Below are 12926 nucleotides of genomic sequence, written 5' to 3' on the forward strand. Positions count from 1 at the left end.
TCAAGAATATAGTGGCCTTACCAAGCAAGTCGGTCACTCTTCCACAGAGCTCAGTCCTTCCAGTTTGGAGTGCTCTCACCTCTTCCCTCACTCGATTCCCATACCTACTCGTGGAGGCAGGCAGGGCAGCAGTCACAGTTGCCATTTCCTAGGCCAGACGCTGGTCTTCTCTACTGGCCCTTTCTGCTTGTGTCCTGCTAGAGCTGCAGCTGGGCAGGGGCTGGACCCAGGTTGGAGGTGCTGGAGAAATCTTCTCCAGTAATTACCTCCTTAGGATGAGGAGTGTCTCTGCTCTGTAGCTGCCCCCTGCCCCCCTACCATTAAGCAAAGGGTTTCAGCCTCATCTTTCAACATAGTGCCTACAGTTTGCAAGGTCTCCTGCCCAGCTCCTGTTTTCCCTCCACCTGTCCACATTTCCCCCCATCCTTCTGCTCCAAGACTCATAGATTATTCAGTAGCCCACCAGGGAGCCTCTCTAGCATGCACTGCATGCAATCAAAAAGCATTTACTGAGCACTCTTTGAAACCCAGTACAAAAGTGAATGTAACTCAAAGAAGTTCCCAGTCTGGGGAGGGGAGTTGGCAGGGCAGACCTGTAAGTAAATGATGACATCAGTGTGATAAGAAGGGCTCTGGGGAGAGCTTTCAGTTCTTCCTGGCCCAGGAGCAAGCGCTATTCTCCCACAAGTTGGGGAAAAAGGAAGAACAAGTGTAAAGGGCTGGAGCGAGGAAAGAGCCTGGTGCATCGAGAGAATAGAAAGAAGTTGCCTGTGACTAACCAGAACTTGGGGTGAAGAGAGAAAAGAGGCACACTGGGGGAAGTGGCTACAGAGTAGATGAGTTGGAGTCTGAAGGGCCTTGTCGCTCATCTAAGAAGTGTGGACTCTTCAGTAGGGTTATGTGTGTATATATACATAGCAATATATGATTTTATACATACACACACATATACTGGTATCAGATAAAGCAGGCGTTTTTAGATGTTGGGAGTACTAACAAATGAAAGAGGACAAAAAGATATTGAACCCTATTTACTGTCCTTCACCTGAAACCTGAACTGCTTATGTATAAGTACACACACACACACACACACACACACACACACACACATAGAGAGAGATGTATATACGTAATTATTATGCAGCACAGGAATATTACACATATTCTTCTCTGGGTCCCATTAAGTTTGTATTATTGATTACATACTGAATCCTCTTCCTGAAGTTGTCTTTCTTCTTTCTCTTTTCTTTTTTCCTTTCTTTTTCACTGTACTAATGGTCGCCTGCCCCAAACCTCAAAAAAGAGAAGGAACTTTGTCCTGAAATGTTTCCTTTCACTAAGTCCCAAGACAGTTCTTGGAAACGTGCTGACTCAGCATGAAGGGCGCCTCAGCTGCTAGCTGGGCTTGGGAATTGCAGATCCTGCACTAGAGACATTGAAATTGCTCTTTTTCCCTCATGGTGTCTTAACTTCACTCAGGCAACCCTACGTCCCCAATTTGGTGACATCCGTTAAAGTTTTATCTGGAGAGGTTTTCCTTATGGACTTCCCCTTTATTGGAGAAAAGCACTGTGACACACACAGTCTTGGGACTACGCTTCCCAGCGGCCTCCGCTCGGCGTCTACTCCATCTTCGCTTACTGGGGTGGCCCAGAACATCTTGGCCCTGCCCATTCCAGGCACCGTAGGTAGAACTACAACTTCCAGATGCCACCGCGCGCCAGAGCCTCCAAAGAGGGTTTCCCAGCAGCCTCCCGGGCGAAGAGCTCCGCCCCTCGGTGTGGCTCCCCAGGTTCACCCGGCACCCTCCGCCTGCCCCGCCCTCATCACGTGTCACACCCTCGCCAACCAGCACGCGGAGGAGGGCGGCAGGCGGTGGCCAGGGGCGGGGACGCCGCAGGGGGCGGGCCCTGGAGGGGGCGGAGCGGGGCCCGCGAGCCGAGCAGCCTGGCAACGGCGGTGGCCCCCGGAGCCCCAGGTGGGTTCGCGCTCGCGGCTGGACTGGCTTCTAGCCGGGCGCTGCGGGGACCCGTGGTAGGGGGCCGGGGAGAAGGAAGTTGGGAATTCCCCGGGCCAGCGGGTCCGCGGGGCCTCGCAGCACCCGCGGGGGTGGGGGGTGGAGATTCGCCCAAGCGCCTGGCTGTCCCCGCCGGCCAGGGCTGAGGCCGGCGAGCAGAAGGCAGGTGCCTCCTGCTTTTTCCCCCTGTTCTCCCCGCCCTACGTCCCGGGCCGGCGGGCGAAGGTCGGGACGGAAATCGTGGCCGGCGGGCCGGGGTTGGGGGCGTCTCGGCCGCTGCCCGGACTTTGCTTTCCCGTCCCGGGGCGGCGAGCGGGCTGGGCGGCGGTCCTGCCTTCCCGGCGACGCGCCGCGGCTGGTTCTCGCCCTGGCCCTCCGCGCAAGGTGGGTGCCCGCCGCATCCCGCGTGGGTCCTGCGGAGCGTCTGCAGCCCGGCACTAGCTAGGAAGCCTCGGTGGGCGCTCTTGACTAGGGTTTCTGTGTCACGCATGGGAGGTTTATCTGCTTTTGCAACAGTTGAAGAAAGATCTGAGCAAGCGAACGGTTAGTTCCCTGATACGCAGTCGGAAGTATGTACAGGCACGAGCAAGCGCCCTTTGCTGGGTTGCCTCCCTTAACTGTCTTTTGCTGCGCTCAGGAAGTGAAAACTAATTTTAGTTTGTGCCTAAGCAAATGTGACATGAATCTGCTGCAAAAATTATATTGTGGGCATTATAGAGGCATACGAAGTATGAAGCGCAGTGGATTGTGACTGGTTTTTAAACCAGGCGTCCTAGACCTTCACTAGAATGGGATCTTGCAGTTCATATTTTTTCCCGGATGGGGAAAATGATGCCCGGAGAGAGTAACTCTGTCTACTATAATAATAATAATAATAATAATAATAATAATAATAATAATAATAATAATGTGATGCGGGCTTCAGGGCAAATTACTGGCAAAGCTAATATCACAGGTCAGGCATCTGGGGGGTCCTCTTGGCCTCTGTCTAGCCTGGGTACATTTTATCACAGCTTAGTTTTGTTCTTTGTATTGATATCCACCTTAGAGTCTTGAGACTGAGCCAGCGATTTTGCTGTAGCTCAGGCCATTCTGAATTTCCTTCAAAACCAGTTTACCAGCCAAATATAGAGAGTCAGGCTTGTTAATTTATAGACACATTTTGCTTTCATCAAACATATGTTTTGGCCATGATCACTTATCCCCCAGATTTAGCTCTGAATGACTTTGGCTATTTCACAAAGCCAAATCTTCCCTTGAGCAATTCCACACCGTGGAGCAGATTCAAAGCAGTGGTGCTGCCAGTTTATTAGCAGCCTCCCAAGGTGCTTGAAAGTGAACATTCACTGGGGCTCCTAGATTCTGGTATGGCTTTTAAATGATGGGTCTCCTTACCTTAAAGTTCTAACTTTTCTTTGTCAAGTTGTCAGTGGCTTCATTCATTCATTAAACCTGGGATGCTCATGGATGCCCACAGTGACCCAAGCACTGAGAATACAGCAGACAACACCACTGATGAGGTCCCTGCCTCAGAGTTTGTGTGGGGGGAAGCAGACAATGAAAAAATAAAATGATAGAGTTTCCAGTGGAGATGAGCACTACGAAGTAAAATGGAGCTTTGAGACTTTCTGATGACAATCAGAGAGGCTGGCATGACCGAGAGAGGCTTGGGCATGACTTTGAATTGCTAGTTTTAGATTGTCAGCTGTTGCTCCATTAAAGCAAATAATCAAATCCAGGAGTAAATCTGTCTGAATCAGAGAGATCCTATGGGATCATCCAGCGATTGCCTCTTGGATGATAAGTTCACCACAGACTCATGTTTACTTGCATTTTTCCCCTCCATGCAAATTATAAGAGGGTTCAAACCCCGAGGGAGGTGGTCTTCGAGTCCCTCCCTTGCTTTCTTAGTGGTTAGTTACCTCACTCTCCTTACAGATTGGTGTTGGTGGTTGACTGCAGGCCAGTGTCGGCTGGCCTCAGGCTACCTTACACAAGGATTTCTCTTACTGCACGCTGGTTTGTCCTGGGAAAGGACTATCTGAAATGATTGTCAACCTTTGTTTTGTGTGGTTTGTAAAGAGACTAGTTTGTTTTGAAATAAGCTCCAAAGAAACCCTCAGCTTTGGAAGGAGAATGCATACAAAATGGCATTAATGATGGCTGACTGTGCAAGTTCGCTAGGTTAGTACCTTGCTAGCCCTCTAATATTCTGTATGTCCAGTGGCTTCAAAGCAAAGTTACTCAACTGTAAACAGTTTCCAAACTAAGAAGTTTTTGAAAAATGATTAAAGTTACAAAAAATACTCCAATATTCTTTGTTCCAAAGTGAAAGGAGGATTAACAAAGCATAGTTACTTTAAAAACCACCAAAGAACAAGTGGTTCTTGCCTTTATTGAGGCTCCAAAATGAGAGAAGCAGAGCCTCTTCAAGCTTAGTAGGCGACATTTTGAATTAGTGGCCGAGGGATTTCAAAGGCCAGACTTGTTATTTCTGAACTTTTTTCAATTTTATAAAAGAATAAGAGGTTTTCATTATTCTTTAGTAATTTCCCTTCCCTGTTTCTGACCTCTTTGAAGTTCTGCTTTCTTTATTTTCTAGTTTCTCATTTCATTATTCTTTTTTGGCAGATGGGAGGACAGGGGCTGTCATTTATCTCTAAGGGGTTGACTCTGGATATGAATCCTGACGCTAGTATTACTTGTGTGACTTTGGGTGAGTTACTTCTGTGCCTCAGTTTCCTTATCTGTAACATGAAAATAGTAGTAACAGTACCTTCCTCAAAGGATTGTGGGCAGGAATGAGTGATAATCGATGCTAAGTGCTTAGAGTAGTATCTTGCATATAGTAGGCACTCAAGAAACTGTTATTGTCTTGAACTATGTGGAACTCCCATCTTTTCTTTTAAAGAAAAAGAACACATGATTCCAGCCACATCCTAATAAACTTTGGGAAATCCAGTGAGCATGATTTTCTTCAAGACATTTCTTCGCCTGGCATGGTTGCCCCGAGCTGTGGCCTCAGGCGGCTTTGGCAGCTGTGGCCTCAGGCGGCTTTGGCAACAGTGGCCGCAGGTGTTGCAGTGTGAGTTCCCCCTACTGTTTGGACTCAGGAGTTCCTTGAGGCCATGTTTTACTGCAAAGAGAATAAGCAAGAGAGGCCTCCTTCCAATTCCTCCGCCATGAAAGCGAGAGGGTACCAGGAGACCCCGCTGGAGTCGGCGGAGTGTGATCCAGCCTGTGCCCTGCACTTGGGGGTGGGTCTTCCCATTCAGCGTGCACAGTGTGTGTTTCCACAGGAGCAGCAGGTCGCGCTCATCCTTTTCTTTTGCAGAATGTGGTGGGCGTCTCTGTAGAACGTTGCCATTGTGCACTGGTGCTTGCTCTCTCTTTCAACCTGGGGACCAAGTTTGTCAAAGGAGCCCTCTGTCCATGTGAGGTGGCAGAAAGCTTCCCGAGCTTGGATTCTGGAAGCTGGATTCCAGTCCCAGTTCTGCCCCTTCTTCACTCCGTGGCTGGACAAGTCATCATATCTCACTCTTTACCTGGTGGCTCTTGCATTTGTAAGATGGAGCTAAGAAGACCTGCCCTACCACACTCTGCAAGCATCCAGCGTGTGCCAGCACCTCTGCAGGCCGCGCAGCCTCACTGCCACGCCATTCAGGGGTTGTGTAAGCCGCCACTATTTGGAGAACTGGTGTAAGAGGACAGTGTTCTCCCAGTGCGGGGCCCATCTCTCCCGTAGCTCTAGGTGGAGCCTCTGCCTTGCTGTCCCTCTTCTGTCAGCATCCCAGTGTGCACATGTCTCATTGCCTCTCTCAAAGGGACCTGAAGCCACTGGCACACCTGATGAGTTTCCATTTTATTTATTCTTAAAATCACAGTACCGTATAACCGGCTATCACAGGCCATTCGCAAGGCGATGTCTGCATCAAGGTATTGCCTGCCTTTTTCTGCCTTGTCTCAGAGTGGAAATCTTTCCTTTTCCAAGTCAGCACCTTACCTTAGCTCCTCAAGTGCAGCTCGAGGCCCTGCTGAGCTCCTCCATCCATACTAGATGAGATGCTTGCACTCCTGGGGTTCGGATAAATCCAGTGCCTGATTGCTCTAGGTCCATGCTGCCTTCCTTTGTTCGACAGGATGGGTGCCGAATGCTCTTTTCTTGTTACTTGAATTTTGTTTCTCAGTATCTCAAAATGACTGCATAAGTAGCTCTTTGAAATAACATCCTTATATTAGCTTAGTATTGCTTGGTTTGTAACCCCTGCGTTTTTCAGGTTGTTTTCATCTTCCAGGCATGTAATGAAGTGAGCTGAGGTAGGAGATGTTTTTTCTGGGCAGGTGAGATCTAACATGGCCCTCTACATGCACTAGACATACAGCAAACATTCTTAGGCTTGAACTGGACAAGGGGGCAGTTGAGAATTGTTTGGATGTGTTCATTTTAACAAACTCGGTTGTACGTCTAGAGATCATATCCCCTGACTGCAAGATGAAATGGAGCTAGTGCTTAGCCTTCCTTTCCATGGTCAATTAGCGACGAAAAGTTCTTTGAGTCCAGTGAGCGGGGAGAGCCCACGCATTGCTTCCCCACCCTTTTCTTGCCAGCTTCTCATTTTCAGACTATTGTGAGGAGCAATTCAGGTTTGTTTCTGCTGGTGGTATGTGTGGGAGCGGGAAGGGGTAAGGGGATTTGGTCCTCTCTTTAGCTTGTGATAATTGTTACATATTGCTATCATGTCCTTGAGCTTTTTGTGAGAAGGAGGCAAGGTCTGTTTCCCAGAGCTGCTTTAAATGGAATCAGCTGCTACATGAGAGGGTCATGCTCTCCCAACCCCTCCAGGGACATGAAGGGGGTTCTTGGTATCAGGTGGTGGTGTTTTACATGCCCTTGCATGACCCTTATTAAGGTCCTTTTTGGCCCTCCTCAGGCAGGGATCTGAGAACAGGGCCTGTGCTGGCCTGGAATTGGCCCGAGCTGTTGTAACTGCAGTGAGAAATGTACCTGCACAGCAGTAACCCCTGGTGTGACAGGTCATGCTATTTGTGGGTCATGGTGAGCCGGAAGGTTTGTGCTTGCTTTCCGTGAGCCCCTGCGAGGGTGCTGCTGTGGATGCTGGCTGTGTGGCAGGCAGGATATAAGAAACCCTGGGCAGGTTTCCCTTTGAGCTTCCTAGTCCTGAGGCGCTCCATCATAGATGGAGGGCAATTGGAGATGGACTTCACCTCTTAGTGGCCCTCACTGTGAGACATAATAACTCATTTTTTAAAGTTAAGGCTGAGTGTAACCCTGCTGGCCATTGTTATCACTTCTGAGGGGATGAGATCATTTCTCCAGAGGTCCCCATCACATGTATGCCAGGAAACCGTTTTTCCTTATTGATAAAGATTGTCCAGATGCTTCTGCTCCTCTGCAGCTCCTGGGAGCTTAGGAGAAATGCAGAATATTAGGCCCTCCATTCCTACACAACCAGAATCTTCATTTTAATGAGATGGCTAGGTGACCTGTAAGTAAACTAAAGTTTGGGAAGGCAGATCTAAATAGTAGTTCACAGCCATACTTCCCCATCGTTTGGGACTGTGCTGTCCATTGGAAAGATAATTCAAGCCACATGTGTAATCTGTTGTCCTAGTAGCTACATTAAGAAAGTAATGAAACAGATAAACTCAATTTTATAATAGATTTTACTTAACCCAGAATACCCAAATGTTATTATTTCAACATGTAATCAATATAATTAGTGAATTGCCCCCCCCCCTTTTTTGTACTAAGTTGTGGAAATCAGGCATGTGTGTTTGGCATTTACAGTACACCTCAGTTTGGACTACATGTATTTCAGGTGTTCGGGAGCTACGTGTACCAATGGCTCCAGAGTTGGAGGGTGCAGTTTGGAAAGATGCATTTCAGCCTTGATCTGCTGACGATGCCATCTGATTGGCAGATAGGCCCAAGCAGCAGTTAGAGCGACTGCCGCCTTAACAACTTGCATCAAAGTCCGGTGTCATCCGTGCCTGGCCCTTTGCCCAGCGCGACGGTGTACCTCTCATTTGGTACCTCACTGCATCCGCACTTTGTTTCAGAGAAGTCTTTCTCGGTTTCGGTTTGGTAAGGCAGATTGAGAAGTTGCCGTGTGACAAGCAAACTTCTTTCTTGGTGGTCATCTTCAAGGACCTCGAGGGGCGCCGCCATGGTCTCTGGCTCTGGCTCTTCAGAGAGGGCCAGAGTCCCTAAGTAGAAGTTTCCTCTCGCGGGAATCCTGCAGACCCGTGATGTGCCACGCCGGCTGCTCGTTAGAATCACCGGGGGAGCTTTACCTACCTGCCCTCCGGGCCCCACCCACCGACATTCAGATTTATTTGATCTCCGGGGAGGTCGGACTTCTGCATTTTTAAAAAGTGCTCCGGGTGATCCTGGCGAGCGGCTGCCGTAGGAGCGCGTCTCTAACTTTAGCGCGCTGCGAATCCCTGGACTCCGGAGTTGAAATGCAGATTTCAGCGCAGTGGGTCTGGGACGGCCGGGGAGCCCTCCAATTGCAGCAAGCGCCCAGGAGATGCCGGGGCAGGGCGCTTTGACTTTGAGTCGCTAGCCTCATCAGAATCACCTGAGGCTGTTTCCCAGACTCCAGGTTCCCTGGCAGTAAGCCTGGAGTTTCTGATTCAGTGGGTCTCGGGTGGAGCGCAAGAGCTGTATTTAAGAAGGCGTGGTGTTTTCCATATTCCACCATAAAGTTTAATGTTTACTCTAGGTTTTGTGTAGGTGCACTAATAGTGAATTTTTGTGTATGTGGCCTAAGTGGATGTTGAATTTTATCAAACGCCTTTTCGGCCTTTATTATAGGGAGATATATATATATATATTCCCCCCCCCTTTAAACCTGTTAAGTTGGTGGGCCATTTTAAGGGATTTTCTAATAAAAACTCTCTGTAGCATTGACGAGGTTTACATTGCTCGCAGGAACCAAATGTGTTTCTTAAAGCTAGGTTTGATTGGTAATATTTTCTCCAGGAAGGTTTACGTCTGTATTTGTGAGTGAGATTTGGCGTTAATTTTCCCCTGCTGTACTGCCTTTGTCTAGTTGAGTATCATTTTGCTAGCCTTGTACAGTGAATGTGAGGATTCCCTTTCTCTGGTCTCAAGAAGTTTGTAGAAGATTGGAGTTATATGTTCCTTGAATGTTGGGGTGGTACGTGCCTCTAGAGCCACCTGGGCCTAGTTTTTGGTGAGGGCAGATTTTAAACCACCAGCTAATACCCACTATATCTGTAGTTATGTCTGACTTTTTGTTCTTAAATTCTTAATATTGTTTATTTGTGCCTTCTCTTCTTTCTTTCCTAGTCTTACCAGAGGTTTGTCAGTGAGTATGAGGTTTGTCAGTATGTGGAAATGAATGAGTAAAATTATATTCTCCAGTTTCTTTTTGATTAATTTTTAATGAGTGAAAGCTTTATATGATTTTTTAACATCAAATTTATATCAAAATATATTCCCCAAAGCCTTATTTCCACCCCTGTCTCCTGCCAGGTCTGCTGCCCACCTCCCCACCCACCCCTACCCCCTTAGTCAGTGTTACCTGTTTCTACTTCATTCTTTTATGTTTCTTCTTCTGCAGATCTGAGCAAGTGCATGCATGCATGTGTACACACACACACAGGTACACACACATTTGCATTTCCCCTTTTTCTTACACTAAAAAGTGTGCTATCCATTATATATATCCTCTTGCTTTTTTCACTTAAGCTATACCCTGGAAATCACTCTTCTCTTCATTTTCTCTCACCTTCTTTTTTTTGAATTTGTTCTGTTGTTTGGATGTTTCAAAACATAGTATTTTTATTATTATTTAGTTTAGCATATTCTAACTTCCATTGTGATTATTTCATTCACCTGTGAGTTGAAATATAGAAGTATAATTTTTAAATACAAATTCTCTCGGTTTTTTAAAGCTAATTTCTAACTTAACTGTGTTACAGTCAGAGACTGTGGTCTGAATACTGGTAGTTCTTTGAAATGTGTTGTGGGTAGGTTTGTACAGTATTTTGTGGTTGACTTCTTTCACTTAGCCTAATGCTTTTTATATTCATCCCTATTGTGTCATGTGTCAACAGTTGGTGATTTTCTGTCACAGAGAGTATTCTGTAGTGTGGCTCTAAGGTAATTTTTCCGTTCACTAGTTGATGAACATAAGAAATGATTCCGTTTTTGGCCATTATGAACCTTTGTTTACCAGTTTTTGTGTGGACTCATGTTTTCACTGGTCTTGGGTAAATACTTACGCGGTGCATTGCTAGGCCCTATGCTTAGTGTTTGTTCAACTTTACAAGAAATTGTCGCAAACTGTTTTCCAGAGTGGCTGTGCCATTTTGTGTTTACACCAGCAACTAAAGTACAGAATGAGAGTTCTGCTTGGGCCTTCTCCTGACTAACACGTTTATTGTCTTGTTAAATTGCAGCCACCCCAGTGGGTGTGTGATGGTGGCTCATTGTGGGTCTAATTTGCGTAATCCTAATGACTAATGATGGTGAGTATGTCTTCATGTGCCTATTGGCCATTCCTGTATCTTTGGTGAAGTGTGTGCTCAAACCTTTTACCTGTTTCTTACTGGATTGTCTTATGTTTTCATTTTTCTTAACTGTGCCTTTGAAAGAGCAAAGATTTTTAATGTTGATGAAATCACTTTACCATTTTTTTTCCACTTATGGGTTTTGCACTCTAAGGAATCTTTGCCTAACCTAAACTAACCAAGTTCACAAAGAGTGTCCCCAGTGTTTCCCCCTAGGACTTTTGCAGTTTTAGCACTTGTGTTTAGCTCTGTTGTGGCAGACAGACCCTAGCGTGGCTCCCCTCATTGCCACCCCCCGGTGTTCACCCTGTGTAATCCTCTTCTCTTGAGGTTTACAGCCTTGGCAGACCTTGAGCAGAGGACCTGGCTAAGCTGTGGCCAGAGTCTTGAACCACTACCCACGGAAACTGAGATCATTAATGTGTGTTGTTTACCGCTATGAAGTATATATTTTTTTGGTCTCATTAATCTACAATTACATGAGGAACATTATGTTTACTACAGCTGTGAAGTTTTTTATGCAGCAGTATAAAGTGAACACTTCTGTGTTTCATTCTAAGTTAATTTTGTATATTGCGTGAAGTAAGGGTCAAGGTTCATTAATTTTTTCCATATGGATTTCAGATTGTCCCTGCATGATTTGTACAAAAGATTACACTTTTGCCATTGAATCACCTTGGTACCTTTGTTGAAAATCAGTTTAACTTTGCTAGGACCTTCAAAAGATAGGCCTGTTTCTGGACTCTGGTCTGTACCATTGAGCTAAATGTCTATCCTTATGCTGGTGCCACAACTGTCTTGATTACTGTGGCATTATGGTAAATCTAGAAATTAGGTAGTGGAAGTACTCCAACTTTTTTTTTTTCCTTTAAGACTATTTTGGCTATTCTTGATCCTTTGTCTTTCCTGTTAAATTTCTGAATCATCTTGTCCGTTTCTATGATGAAGCCCATTGGGATTTGATATGGTTTGCACTGAATCTATAAATCAGTATTGACGTCATAACAATATTGCATCTTCTGATCCTTGAATATGATATATATCTCCACATTGGTAAGGCTTCGTAAATTTTTCTCAGCAGTGTTTTACAGTTTTCACTGAATGGCTCTTGTACACATTTTGTTGAATGTATCCCTAAATATTTAATTTTTATGTTATGCAAATGATATTTTTATACTTCATTATTCATTTGTTCTTTGTTAACAATACAAATACAATTAATTTTTATGTTGACCTTCTGTATCATGCAATCTTAACTAAATTTATGTACTAGTTCTAGTATTTTTTCTGTAGTATTCTTAGGATTTTTTACATATGCGATTGTATTATCTGCAAATATAATTTTATTCTTTCCTTCTGATATATTATGCTTTTTATTTTTTTCTTGCCTTATTAAACTTGCTCGGATCTCTAAAAGGTTCTGAGAACAATGAGAACAGCCATCCTTGCCGTGTTCCTACATTAGGTGGGAAAGTCTCCCATCTTTCACCATTAAATATGATGTTAGCTATAGGCTTTTCCTAGGTGCCCTTGACTATTCCTAGTTTGCTAAGACGTTTTCTTAAAAAAAAGTTCTGATTAGGTGTTGAATTATGTTAGTAGAAGTCCCGGGTCAGAAGCAATCTTCAAGAGGATAGCATACTTCTTGAATAGCCCTGTTGTCTCTGCACATCACCACATTCATACCCATTACCGTCCACTAGTACCTAGCTTTTCCTCCTGTTGTTGATAATAGGATCTCCATCTAGAGCTTGGGAATTATTTTCATTCTTCTGTGGAGCAGCATTTATTGCTCCTTCAAAAGCCATGGAATTCTCTGCATCGGATTCGTGTGTGTTACTGTTATTATACTGGAATTTCTTCATCTTCTCTTTGTCATTCTTTTGACACTGATTTTGGTTCCTCTCCATCTCCTTGCCTTTTTTATTTCTGCCTTTTTCCTTAGATTATTTCTTCCACATTTTTTGAAAACTTCCTCCCTGCTAATAGTGCCAAGTTGTGTGTGTGTGTGTGTGTGTGTGTGTGTGTGTTGTATTTGGTCCTTTCACCTTCTATAGCAGGGATGGGTGGTCATTTGTATTTACAGATGGAATAATAGGTAATTGCCCCAAGTAGGAGGGTAACCATTTAAGCATTGCCCATATTCTGAGTCATACTGCAAGGCTTTCTCTTTCTGATAAAGCCAGTCTTTGGAGAGTCCCTTTGGACATATTAACTACCATGGCAGATTACCTGTTGGGCTGACTAACTACTCCTATTGCTGATCTCTGCTAACCTGCAAGATCACCCTTCTCTTGTAATTTAGGGCTAACTAAGATGTATCAAGCCCAGCATTTTCAACAATTGA

General features: G+C 45.3%; 1 protein-coding gene across 7 annotated transcripts in view; it reads left to right on the forward strand.

Annotated features, from left to right (window-relative positions):
* The window catches only part of MTM1 (myotubularin 1), a 117606-nt gene that overhangs the window by 18301 nt on the left and 86379 nt on the right, over positions 1-12926 (forward strand). For 3 of the 7 annotated variants that reach the window (XM_036908395.2, XM_036908397.2, XM_036908399.2), the window contains exon 1: positions 1910-1978. The exons of 2 other annotated variants lie outside the window; for them this stretch is intronic. Coding sequence is in view for 1 of the 5 variants with exons in the window: in XM_036908398.2 (XP_036764293.1) it covers positions 10525-10537 (13 nt within the window). In the remaining 4 variants the exon portion in view is untranslated. Of the gene's footprint in view, positions 1-1909; positions 1979-10477; positions 10538-12926 lie in introns of those variants that run through there. 2 more of the 7 variants (XM_036908398.2, XM_036908396.2) reach the window with 2 other exon arrangements.

The sequence above is a fragment of the Manis pentadactyla genome, chromosome X (assembly GCF_030020395.1).
Source record: "Manis pentadactyla isolate mManPen7 chromosome X, mManPen7.hap1, whole genome shotgun sequence".
NCBI classification, from domain to species: domain Eukaryota; kingdom Metazoa; phylum Chordata; class Mammalia; order Pholidota; family Manidae; genus Manis; species Manis pentadactyla.